The sequence below is a fragment of the Festucalex cinctus genome, chromosome 20, assembly GCF_051991245.1.
Source record: "Festucalex cinctus isolate MCC-2025b chromosome 20, RoL_Fcin_1.0, whole genome shotgun sequence".
Lineage (NCBI taxonomy): Eukaryota > Metazoa > Chordata > Actinopteri > Syngnathiformes > Syngnathidae > Festucalex > Festucalex cinctus.
This window is the reverse complement of record NC_135430.1, coordinates 5,026,475-5,039,953: the sequence shown is the minus strand read 5'-3', so window position 1 is coordinate 5,039,953 and position 13,479 is coordinate 5,026,475. Positions and strand designations below refer to the sequence as shown.

General features: G+C 39.2%; 2 protein-coding genes across 3 annotated transcripts in view; one reads left to right on the top strand and one right to left on the bottom strand.

Annotated features, from left to right (window-relative positions):
* The first annotated feature begins 2,806 nt into the window (after positions 1–2,806).
* Positions 2,807–10,144, top strand: smpx (small muscle protein X-linked). Of its 2 annotated transcripts, none has more exons than XM_077509498.1 (5): positions 2,807–2,941; positions 5,371–5,419; positions 7,059–7,145; positions 8,751–8,915; positions 9,236–10,144. In XM_077509498.1, the coding sequence occupies exons 1-4, from the start codon at positions 2,892–2,894 to the stop codon at positions 8,907–8,909; spliced, it is 345 nt and encodes a 114-aa protein (XP_077365624.1). In that variant the 5' UTR covers positions 2,807–2,891; the 3' UTR covers positions 8,910–8,915; positions 9,236–10,144. The 2 variants fall into 2 exon arrangements, with proteins under 2 accessions (XP_077365624.1, XP_077365625.1); XM_077509499.1 differs by having other exon boundaries at positions 2,808–2,872.
* cnksr2a (connector enhancer of kinase suppressor of Ras 2a) overlaps positions 6,908–13,479 on the bottom strand; it is an 84,365-nt gene continuing 77,793 nt past the window's right edge. The window contains exon 24 of the mRNA XM_077509494.1: positions 6,908–7,107. Within this exon, the coding sequence (XP_077365620.1) occupies positions 7,060–7,107 (48 nt within the window). The 3' untranslated portion in view covers positions 6,908–7,059. The remainder of the gene's footprint in view (positions 7,108–13,479) is intronic.

Genomic DNA, 13,479 nt, shown 5'->3' with positions numbered 1-13,479 from the left:
ATGATGGATGGCTGCACCAACATTGCGCATGTGTGTGTGTGGGGGTGTGTGTGCGTGTGTGTGCACATTCGGCCGAAACAGAAGTGTGTGTCCATGCAGAAGTGGGGCAGTGCCATCTCAAGCATAGAGCATCCCGGGTTGTCTTTTCAATGAGCTGAAATCATCATTTTTTTTGTCAATGAAGTCTGTTTTTTGTGTTTGCTGTTGCTCGTTCACCAGAACAGTTTGTGAATTTGTTCGGACACACAAAACTTCAAAGAAGACATTCAAATACAAGCGAGAGACGCTCTAGGACTATCTGGTGGTTGGTCTCCGACGGTGACCGTGTGTGTGCCTTCGTCTTTGCTACATTTTGGGGCTCATACACGCCGTGTTTCCAGGTTTAACTACCATTGTGGGGACAGACTTGAAATTGTGGGGACATTTTGGTGGTCCCCACAAGTTCAGACCTCTTTTGGAGGGTCAAGACTTGGTTTTAGAGTTTAGTTTTGATTTGGGTTATGGTTGAGGTTAGGCTAAGGAATGGGTAAGGGTTAGGCAATCATTTTTCAAGGTTGACGTTTGGGAAAGGCATTATGTGAATGGGATGTCCCCACGATGATACATACAAAGACAAACGTGGGTGTGTGTCAAGGTTATTTTCATGAACTAAAATGAAAAAACTAAAACTAAAATTCCAAAAACTATTTCGTGAACGAAATAAAACGAAAATGCTTTTTTTTTTTTTTTTTTTTTTTTATTAAAGAAGAAGAAGAAGAAAAAAAGAAAACTAACTGAAAGTACTTTTTTTTTATAAAACTAAAACTAATTATAATGATAGCGAAAATGTCCTTCGTTTTAGTTTTTGGTAATTAATTTGATGCATGAGCCTTTTTGGATGGTTTTAAATGTGATTTTAAGTAGATTTATTTTTATATGAACCGGTGTTCTGTCGGATCAGCATACCTCGTCAGATCAGCATACCCGTATGCTGATCTGACAGCTGCCTCTATCGGGCTAGCATACGTAGTCAGAATAGCATTCCTACGTTACGACGATCCCGTAAATGATAATAATACACTGCAATTAGGCTAAATAAGATGCATATTAAAAACACTAGAGCTACCAAAGAAGCATATGTATAGTTAGTTTTAACACCAGCATGCTCTTCTGACGGCTGATTGTAACATCGGTATGTTGTTTTGATGGCTGAAATGGGCACCCACAGCACATTGTTGCCTTAGTTTACTAGTCAACAAAAAATAAGGCCAACTATAGAGCCACATTAAAACTTCAGAGGACAATATGCCAACGCGCTCCCACAAACGATTTGCATGAATTTCTGTATTTTTAGATGATTTAAGTCTTCGCGTCTCATTCCGTTGTGTTCATTTTGCTGACTGCTGCGTTCAGGTGTAGGCTATTATGTGCACAGGGTCGTCATACGAAAACATTTTTATATATCAAAACAAACTGTTGTCAATAAATCAAACAAAAACCATATGTAGGCGCGGATGACAGTTTCCTCACCAAACTGAGGCTGAATGCACATTATAATGACTTGCACACGAACTGCCCACTAGGTGACACAATTGTCATTTCTAATTAGTGTAAAAGGCAACATTATAATCAAACAACAAAATATTGGCTCCAGCGATACCCATTATGTATGATAGTTGTCTACATGACAGAAAATTGTCTAGATTTAATTGAGCAGATTTTGCAGGCTGTGAGAGAATTTGCCAGTTGGAACACCATTGCTTAATTTTGAAAGAAACATTTGAGAAGACTCGAAAAAAATGAGCTTTATTGTTGAATTCAAAATGAAAACCGATGCAGGACGATGAAACATATTTTATGTACAAACTACAATACACGTTGCCAGTTTGCTAAAAGTACAAAAACATCAAGTGACAAAAACTACACAACCTACGTCTCAAAAGATTCCAAACTACGATGGCTGTAGCAAGTCAGCAATTTAAGTTGCATTTTTTTTTACACTTAAAAACGTTATTCTGCACATTCAGCATGTGTCCACCGCAGACAGAATTCACATTGCACCTTAAAATAAGAAGAAAAAACACACATGAGTGAAGCCCCAAAATGGTTTTTGAATAAGTGTAGTACAAGCATGTAACTGCCACTGTGCCATAATAATAACGCACAGTGATCCACGATGCTAACTGCAGAACAAAACTTACTCTCTGAATAAAATACTTTCACTATATAAAATAATTACAAAACGAAGTAAAATGCAGTTCTAAATAATCAGTTATTGCATACTTTTACTTACTTGTCAGTCGAGGTATGCTGCTCCGACGAGTTCGACAGCGTGATGATGTAATTGCCTACTGCGCATGCGTAGCGCGTGCGCAGATGTGTGAGGTATGCTACTTCGACGGGTATGCTGGTTTGTCAGAACACCTGTTTAAGGACGTTTGAAAGTGTGTCATCACACAGAAGTGACGTCATCGAGCAGCAGCCAATAGAAAGGCACCTTCAGATTACGTCGCTCCCATGCTATTTTTTTTAAATATTGCGCACAAGAAATACACATTTTTAAAAACTAAAACTAATACTGCAACTAACGAACAAAAACGAATAAAAACTAACAGAACCACCCTGAAAACTAATTCAAACTAACTCAATTAAAAAAAACAAAAACTCAAAACAAAATAAAAAGTAACTCAAATAAAAAAATTCTAAAACTATAATAACCCCGGTGTGCGTGCGTGTGTGCGTGTGGATGGAAAGCAGGTCCCTTCTGTGTATCACTCATCTATTTATAGTGAGAACAAATCCCAGATATGAACGGAATCCTGCCACCACTTCGAGGCAGGAGGGACGAGAGACGAGGTGGAGAGAGAGAAAGCGCAAGATGGGAAGTTAAGAGGCAAGTCGTACGCTTGTGTATGCAAAGTCCGCCTTCGGTCAACGCAACTTTTTTGCGTGTCGGCAGCAGGTACGTCGCGTCTCGTCTTCATTTCATGGATTGGAAATACTTTTACTGCTCAAAAACATGCGAAGGTTTATTTGAAGGATTGTTTGACGTCTGTGTGGTGTCAGATGCCGAGCTCACGTGTGCAGTGTGCGTGTGTCACGTCAAGGGCAGCGGAGTGTGTGATGAGTGTGCATTGTTGTCGCACAAAACAGCACCCTGGAAAGCCAACCCCCCCCAACCCACCCCAAATCCAAAGCTTGATAAGATAAATAGACCATGGAAACTTTTCTACCATTACACGCCACTTGGGCCGGCCAGCTGATATGTGTGCATGTGTGTGTTAGTGTCAAACTAAACACAACAACAACGTAGCTTTGCCTTTGCCGATATAGCTTCATGCAAATACTCAATCCACAGACAGGTTCATGATACTATTCTCTGCACAGGTGACATCATTTTAAATTGTCCATAGAGGACATCAAAAATAAATAAATAAAGTAAAATGACATATGTGTGGATAGGTCTTATGCCACTGAACATTTTGAGTGCTCGAAAGTGGAAAAAATATTCATAAATGATTTAGATATCACACTTGCAAAGAGTATCCAAATTCTGTACAAAATACCATATGTTGGGTCATTTTTTATTTCGCCCCACAGGCTAGGTAGAAAATATAAAAATTACATGTTATATATTGAACAGAATAACGTTAGTAAGTACTGTACTCTTACATGTACTTAAGTCAACTTTATTGATACGGCATATAGCATATTGATGACTTTTGATTGGCGCATCGATCACATTTGCTCATGCAGGTGTTCCTAATGTAGTGAAGGCCTTTGTGTAAACTAGAGACAAAAAGAAAAACTTCAAAATGTACTTGCACGTCTGAGATGTAACAAATGTATGGCCAAAAGTATTAGGACGATTCCAGGAAGTGATTCATTAAGAGTCGCTCGCCCCCTTTGCAGCTGTAAAAGCTTTCATTCTTCTGGGAAGACCGTGTGTATGTGTATTCTTTCAAACCAAACCCATCCAAGGATGTTTTTCTTTTTTGGCGCTTGCTTTATGCACTGGGAAAAGAAATGGAAATTTGTCAAAGAGTTCCCACACAGCTGAAAGCATGCAATTGTCCAAAATGGAGGAAAAAAACAACTACAATTTAGGGCCAACGAAAGGCTGTCATGAAATTTCTCATTGAATTACCAATTGCCTCAAAACATTATTTTAATCCAAAGGACTTGAAAGAAAATCTTTTGTGTACATATAATTAATTACTCCGACACGTTTTGGCAATAATCTGGAATTTCTCAAGGGCAGCACACTGACCTAGTGGTTCATGCTTCTGCCTCACATTTGTTAAAAATCTCGGCTCAGCCATGTTAACTTCCCCCACTGACCTGAATATATGACTGGATAGCCGATATAACCCATACGTGTGCCGTTGAAGTCACAGGGCGGCCATATTGTTACTACCACCTCGCGAGCAGACTACTGCATAAACTATACGGTACATTTACAGATAACACATATGCAGCTCGTAGGCAGTTACTATAAGGCCGGAGGCGGAGTGGAGGGGATTTATGCCGAGGCGTTCACTATTTTTAAACAATTTTTAACAAGTAAAAAAAATAAACATTAACGAGTGGACGGTACGTGCTGCTCTTTTCTTGCTCAGTTCCTTCGACCCCAATTTTAGATTTGGCAGAGGCATCATTTGTTGAATTACAGTTATAATTCTTTAATGAAAAAAATAAACAAGTTTGCTCCAGCACTAAACATCATTAAGCATAAAATTTATACATAGATGGATGGATGTATTTAAGGTAAGTTTTAAAATGTCTGAAGTCCTCTTGTTTATTTTTAATACATTTAACTAAGTACTGTCTCAATTGTTCTCCAATTTCGGTACTGTAAATATATCAAATCATATGGCGAGAAACGTTTCTTGGGAGGAGCAATATGGCCGCCTCGCCACCTCAAAAGTCTTGGCCTATTGGCTGTTCAGTCATATAATATGAATCAGTGGCTTCCCCACACATTCTAAAAACATGCTGCAAGTAAGTGCGTTTGTGTCTCTAAGCACGTGTGTGCCTCACCCGGGGCACTAACAAGTTGAATTGCAATGTAGTGGAAATGATTGAATGGAAATTGCCCATGTGAATGTTTGCTTTGCCCTGCGATTGGCTGGCATTCAGTCCAGCTTCCGTCCACTCTCGCCTAAAGTCTGCCGAAATGAAATTCTTTCACTCTGTGCTCGCCCCATCCTGGCTCTCATTAATGATGCACACGACAGTTCCTTTCTACCTGCCGCTCTGTGCGGGCGTCGCTAGGCAACCGAAATGCTATCCCGGGACGGAGAAAGCTCGCGGAAGCAGAGCACACAACACACACACACGCTGTCCCATATCCACAGCTAAATGTCTGCATTCTCTCTCTGCTGCCTTCAGGTCAGAGGCGATTATGTCTAAACCTTCGTCCAACGTCAAGGCCCTACAGGTAAAAAAAAAAAAAAAAGAAAAAAAAAGTTTGCTGGAGTGTGTTTGTACGTACTTTAAAATGGGAACTGTGTGCAGGAAGATAAAGAACCTCGTCATATGCGATTTGTGTTTTTGTGGGAAAAGGCTCAACATATATGAGTAAAACAACAGCCACTTGACCCTTAAACTGAATTTGTTTTCTGACACTAACATTCTAAAAACAAAATCTAAGAGTCAGTTTGTGTGCATTTGAGTCTTTATTAGCGAAGGCAATTCCACATCCTCTTGCAAAGTGCTGCAAAGAGGCTTTTGGGAGTTTGAGTGCAGCAGCGTTTCAGCGAGGCGTATGGCGGCGTATCGTTGACTACATATTAGGGCGCCTATCGTCATGTCATGTTTAACGGCTGGTCACGGCTTCTTGTATCGCTCCGCCTGCTTGTGCTCATTTGCTCGTCTAACCATGAGTCGTCATCTTTTTCCTCTCCTTACGTCATTTTAACCGTACAGAAGAACGTCGCATTAATAACACAAATAATAATGCTAACAATATAAAAGGGCATTTTTGATGACGTCTGCACAGCTTATATAAATACGTAAACATGTTCAGTTTTTGTTTGTCAACTTTCAAATGATGTAATATAGTGGAAACCCCAACATTTCAGTGTCTCATCTGCTTTAAAATTTCTTCTTAAAAGTTATTTACTTATTAAACTATATTTCTTAATTATATTTTTTTATTTATTTATATATTTTATTTTATAGATTATATTACCAATGTGTATATATATATAATTATTATCAGATTAGATGTCACAAAATGTCCAATTGAAGCTCCTCAACTCACTTCAACATAGTTCATCGGCACCAAGATGCCACAAGATGGCAAACCTCAAATATGTGCATGTTCATCGTAGAGACTTTTCAATCGCTTGTATAAAAAAAATTTGTTGGATTCATTTCTATAATAACAACCCGCCAGCGTCATTTGGTGGATTGGTGATGAAGTGTTGCCTTAACTGGGGAAAACAGAATCCAGACTGTCAGAGCAGCTCGTTTGTAAAATATATCCTTGGTGTATTTTGATGAAAGCAAATACTTTTACGTAAGCAAAAACAAAAATTCAAAATGCTTAATGTAGTCTAGCAAAAGACTTTTGGATGCTTTAAATATACCTTAAAAATGACATTACAATAACACATTCAGATATTTGAAATTAGCTGACACTGTCAATTGATCACCAAAAAAACGTGTTGCCAATAGCAACCCTTCCATCACCAAGGACACATGAGTCTATTTTCTTTTCTTTCTTTTTTTTTTTTAACAAAACAGTCCAACTTGTTGATGACATTTATGCTTGGTTGATCTTTGGTTGCACCTGGCGGAATGCTCGGCGATGATTGTTAACGTCACGTGGAAGTCATTTGAAGCAAACATGCTGCGGATGGACTCCTTCTCTCCGGAACTTTCTTAACAAAAATCTTCTGTGAGCCAACTTGCACGTGCACACGTGCAAACGCTTCAAAGCCAAATCGGACACGCAAGCTCCTTTTAGGGGCAAGACTGGACGGAGGATTGTGGGTCAAGGCTAGAAGTTTGTGGACACCCACGCGCATGCACACACCTCAGTTTCTTATTGGCTGCTTCTTGCTGTCCATCAGGCTAATCTGAACATCCCGATGGGAGCGTTGCGTCCGGGGGCGGGACATCCTGTGAGGAGGAGAGAGGAGACGGGAGACACACACGAGGTGAGGACATGCGTTGTCAAAACGATTGCCTACACCCATTCCTTACCCTAAGCTCAACTACAACCCAATTCAAACCTAGTCGGTCCCCATAATTGTAGTTAAACCTGGACAAACATGCGTGTATGGGCCCCACAATGTAGCAAAGACACACAGGTTTGTCTTTGTATCATCGTGGGGACTTCCCATTGACATAATGCCTTTCTCTAAACTCAACCATCAAAAATGATTGCCTAACCCTAACCCTTAGCCTAACCTCAACCTTAACTCTAAAACAGGGGTGTCCAAACTACGGCCCGGGGGCCATTTGTGGCCCGCCGTTCATTTTTTAGTGGCCCGCGACATATGCTAAAAATGGCATTTGACTCAGTTCAACTAAAATAAAAACAAAAATGTTTGGAGATGGCCAAAGTAAGAAGTGAAGGTGTCGAAAAACACAGGTGCTATTACAGGTTATTTTAGTTAACTAAAACTAAGGAAAAAACTAAAATTAAAAAAACAATTTCGTTAACGAAATAAAACAAAAACAAAGATGCTTTTTAAAAAAAAGAAAACTAACTGAAACTACATTTTATGTTTACAAAACTAATTAAAATAAAACTATAATTATAGCAAAAATGTCCTTCGTTTTAGTCTTTGGTAATTAATTTAATGCATGAGCCTTTTAGGATGATTTTAAATGTGATTTTTAGTAGATTTATTTTGATATAAACCGGAATAATGACATCATAGGTAGTCCAGGTTTTTGATTCCACAACTCATTGACCAGGCAGCGCGCGCTGCACTTAGATGGTGAACTGCTCACTGATAAAAAACAAACAAAACAAAAAACATAGTTGATTTAACGTTTATGGCGTCATACATCGTGATTTTACTAATCGTTATGAAACATTTTCGGCGGTCAAAGAGTTCATATAAACCGTAATAATGATGTTGCGCCCATTGTGTTTTTTAAATGTTGCGCATGAGTAATACACATTTAAAAAAAAAAGCTACAACTGATACTGAAACTAATTAAACTAAAACTAAGCATTTATTAAATAACTAAAACTAATTTTAAAAAACTAACAGAACCACCCTGAAAAATAATTAAAACTAACTAAATAAAAAAAAAAAAAAATCAAAATAAAATAAAAACTAAAATGAAAAATTCCAAAACTATAATAACCCCACTGCCATATTACAAATAAATTTGTTTATATACTGTAGGATTTTTCTAACTATGCAAAAGCACCAAAAAAAATATTTATACAATTTTTAGGACGAAACACAATTTCTCTTCAAAACATTATGTGGCCCTTGCATCCTTAGGATTTTCTGTATGTGGCCCTCAAATGAAAAAGTTTGGACACCCTTGCTCTAAAACCAAGTCTTGACCCTCAGAAAGGGCACTTGCGGGGAACACAAAAATGTCCCCATAATTTCAAGTCGGTCCCCACAATGGTAGTTCAACCTGGCAAAACACGACGTGTGTGGGGCCCCACAATGTATGAACATTGGATCTGACCTCCACCAAGGCCAAACAATCCTAACTGGATCCTGTAAACATTCATTCATTCCAATGCACTGTAATCTGATGACAATCCACACCCCCCACCCCACCCCAAGGCCCACTCGCCGATGGACGCGCCAGGCGACAGCACGCACACGCCACAGGAGGAGGAAAAAAAGACTTTGCCCGGCGCTGTCAAACTGCCCGGCCCGGCCGTCAACCTGTCGGAGCTGCGGAACGTCAAGAGCGAATTACGATGGGTCACCAAGGAATAACGCAAGGTCAGTTTCAGAGTTTTTAGTGTAAAAACGACAAAAACTGACCCAAACTGTGTGTGTATCTTTGAATAAGGGTCATTGAGATGCTGTGTCGTTCAGTTCCACAGGGGGGCGGGCAGTATAGTCTGTCACATTCGTTTCGTGGTGTGGGCAGGCCAAGCTGAGTCAGATGCTATTTATAGCTCAGAAAAGTGAGCCCGTCACGTACAAGTGTGCGTTTGGAGCCTCTGATGCAACTAAATAAGGACAGCCGAGTATAAGAGATGCTTAATAAACATGTTCAAAAAGTGATCATGATCATCTTTGTATTATTTGTCTTTTAGGACCGGCGTCCAGGGGTGTGAGGAAGGACAACCCAACACTTGCTGGTTACCATGGCGATGCTACCCAACAACAATCCCATCACATCAACAAGCTCTCAATCGAGAGTCACCCAACAAAAATCTGCGTTTGCCTGTTGTCGTTTATTTGCTGCTAAAATCAAAACAATGTGATGTCTTTCAATTTCCAGCGCGAACACTTTGAGCGAGTTTGCCTGACTCGAGTTTTCAATCTATGAAGATGAACCACGAAGATGATCGATTCTTCCGTTCTTTGACAGATTTTTAACTCATTTACTCCCAAAAATGTATAAATATGTTATATTTTTTAATGTTTTAAGTGTCCCAAAAACATATTCGTTTTTTGGTTGTTCTTTTTTTTTCTTTTTTTTTATGCTAGGCTAGATCATACAGAAGGCTTTGATACAGTAAACAGGTGAAAAAAAAGCATAGTAATAAGAGATCAACCAAGGCCATAATGAAAACAAGCTTAATTTCCCCACAATTCTAAACAGATTTGTGAATAATGATGAATCTTAGCTATATTCTTATGCTAATTGCCGCAAAACGGAAACAGATAAAAATATCCTTTTTTTTTTTCCTGATGAAAGAAGAGACTCAAGAGACTGTAATCTTTCTTTTGGTAGGTTCCATGTTTTTCTAGCAAAAGAACACAATATTCTGTGGGCCTTTCAAAATCCGTCAAAATCCAGTAAAGCAGCCGGAAACTAACGGGATTGCTTCAGTGAAAATGACTGCCAGTCAATGAGTTAACATTTGATGTGTAAATGGTTCAAAGTCTTCTAACTTTTGCATTATTTTTGGTGTTGCCGTTGTCTGCGGTGGCAATAATAAATCATCTTGGTTGAATGGCAATCAAAACGGACTCATCGTATGAACTACCAGGAAGTTAGCATGGGCGTATATAAGATTGTGATGGTATGATAATTGAACAAAAACGTTGACTGTTTGCAGTTTTATTTTAGTTTGGGATTTTTCACAATCATTTTGGCTGACGTTTTTTTTACTTTTGAATTCATTAGGTTTTAGTTAATTTTACAACAAGTTATGTTTTTTTGTTTTTTGTTTTAGTATTAGCCTTAGTTTATCTTAGCAGACGAAAGATTTAGTTTCAGTTATTTAAAAAAAAAACTATTTAATTTTTATTTTATTTCATTAACTCATTCAAACCCCAAAATGTGTCAAAATATTTTTAAATACTTTGTCCTTCCCTCCCAAAAACGTGTTTATGCATTTTTTTGTTGTTGTTTTTTTTTATGCAAGAGAATACAGAAGGCTCTCATGCAGCTTCTGACATGAAGAGGTGGCTTCAAGCAATGGTAGTTTTTTTTTTTTTAAATGGCCAGCAAGTGACAGTAGAGTATAAGAGATCAACCAGTGCCATGTTACAACAAGCTCTTTTTATGTCAGTGCTTTCACCAGGAATGTGAATATTGACGAAAACTTAGCTATACTGTAATGCTGAAAAACGGAAAGAGGCACAAATGTACTTATTTTTGCCTGATGAAAGAAGAGACTAATATTTCTTTTGGTGGGGTCTATGTTTTTTGTTTTGTTTTTAAATAGCAATAGAACACAATATTCTGTGGCCCTTGCAAAATCAGTCCAAATGCAGAAAGCGAAGGGGGTTGCTTCAGTGAAAAAAAGAAATGGCTGCCAGTGAATGAGTTAACGAAAATGTTTTTTCAACTTCACTTCTTTTTTTAGTTGTGCTGTTAATTTTTCTTCTAACTTGAATAACCATGGCCTGAAGCTCACTTGATCAAATTTGGCTCACCAAAATAAATAAATAAATAAATAAATAAATAAATAAATAAATAAATAAATAAATAAATAAATAAATAAATAAAATACAACTATATAAACGGCATCTCATAAGTTGGGTGAAACAGTCCCGAGTGACAACGTATTGTTGAATTGATGCCTCGTAACTGAGTTCTTGTTTCCCATCTCGTTTCTGTTGTAGCCAGTGAGTGTTACGTGTATTGCGTGTTCAAAGAGTTGGCTTAAGCTCATCTTAAACCTACAAATCCACCGTGTTTAAGTACCATCCAAATGTACCTCTTTTATCGACGCTCTATCCATCATCCCTTCACATGCCACACACACAAATAGAGAGAGAGAGGGAGGGGCAATGCGGAGCAGCTGTATCTAAGTTTAGCCTCCATCAGGTCAGGGTGCAACCACAACATCCACACGGGACAATCTGACTTTGTGTGGGAACGAAGGAAAACGTGACGCAAAGAGGCGTGATGCTTATTTCTGCGCTCAAGTGTAATGAAAACACGCACTGCACCCTTCCAATGTGGGCACGAGCACGTGTGTGCTCATCTGCGAGGGCGTGAATGCGTGCACCTATTCACAGATTATTATCATAAATTTCCACCAAATGTAAATGGCAGCGAAGACTACGGAATTTGTTGGTTTGTTTGTTTGTTTGCGCCGTGAAACAAGCTTGCTTGCTTGCGTGCGGACGGCCGCTGTCGTGTTTGCGCATCGCGCAGACTAGTGTTAATTTTATCCGCCATTTTTAAATGTAGTCTCAGTTTTTGTCCAGTTTCAATCACAACTGTTAGTTTTTATCATTGTTAGTCAACCTCATCCCGTTTTTTAGTACATTTTTAGTCGACTATAAATCGAGCGTTTTCGTCTTTATTTTAGTCCAAGAAAACATGATTTTATTCGTCTAGTTGTAGTCAACAAAGCTGTCGATTTAGTCTAGTTTTAGTCAGGACAATCATTTTAGCCCTGTATATATTTTTGTTGTTATATATTGGATCTAAGACTATTTCACATAAAATGTTCTCTCTTCTTTTTGATGAGAAACAACTTGACACACAATTTCAGTGGCTCCGTGCTACGAGCTAGCAAGTTAGCCAGCATTAGTTAGCGTTTGGATTAACATTATTGTTGCAACGTTATAGACATTGGATTAATGTTACGTTATGACTACAATTTACTATTTTTTTTAACTTTTCTCCGTGAATCCACTTCCTGTCTGTTCCATGTTTGTGCATGTTGCACTCGCTAGCTGCAGATTTGGTGTCACTGTGTCACATGACAGTGTCACAGTGACAGATTAGCAGAGACAGGATTTTACAGTATCATATCATTTTTGTCTCGTTCTTGTTCGTGAACTAAAATGTCCATAGATTTGAGTCCAGTTTTTATTAGTTGAAGTACATTTTCGTCTTGTCTTCATTAGACGACGAAAATGCATACTGATTTAGTCGCAGTTATTGTTTATTAATGAAGGTTTTAGTCTAGTCCAGTTTTAGTCCGGTGAAAAATGTGCATTGACGAAAGGATTTTTGTCTAGTTTTCATTGATGAAATTAACACTAACTGTATAGACGGGAGCAAAAACACATAAACAGCTTCCAGGAGCTGCCCGTTAATCAAACGGCCGTAAACACACTGGAAACCCGATCAAGGGTACGCCATCCCGGCACCAAAATAAACACGCCAGCTTAGCATCCCTTGTCGTGACCCAAAAGATTTCGACATGTCTGATGCCTGTTTTGATCCAGGCGAGAGTCAAAGCGTGTCAAGTTGTTTCTATTCCTGTCGCCATGGCGATGAGAGCGCCTAAGTGCCTTGGCCACGGTGCCCTTGGACGCAGACGGGCAGCTGTATTTACCAATGAGTTCATCCACTGGGATCGACATTAAAACCCCGCCAGGCTGCTTGATGGTCCCCACAAGTTCAGACCTCTTTTTGAGGGTCAAGACTTGGTTTTAAGAGTTTAGGTTTGAATTGGGTTATGGTTGAGGTTAGGCTAAGGAATGGGGGTAGGCAATCATTTTAGATGGTTGAGGTTAGGGAAAGGCATTATGTCAATGAGAAGTCCCCACGATGATACAAAGACAAACGTGTGGGGTTGCGTGTGCGTGTGTGCGTGTGTATGTGTGTGGTATTTGGCTGATACTCCCACCCCGGGCGCCAACCAAAGGGCAGCGGACATAAAGTGAAGGATCACATTCGCAACATCACAAAGACAGACAGACAGGAGGAGGATCTGTTTTTTTTCGAAGTGGCCCTGCAGGATTTAAGTGTGTGTGGCATTTGGGTGATACTCCCACCCCGGGCGCAGACCAAAGGGCAGCGGACAAAAAAGCGAAGGATCAGATTCTGAACATCACGAATCAGACAGGAGGTTGTTGGGGGTTTTGGACTTTTTGAGGCGGTCATCGCTTGACTTTTCTCTCGCTGCCGCCAACAGACAAG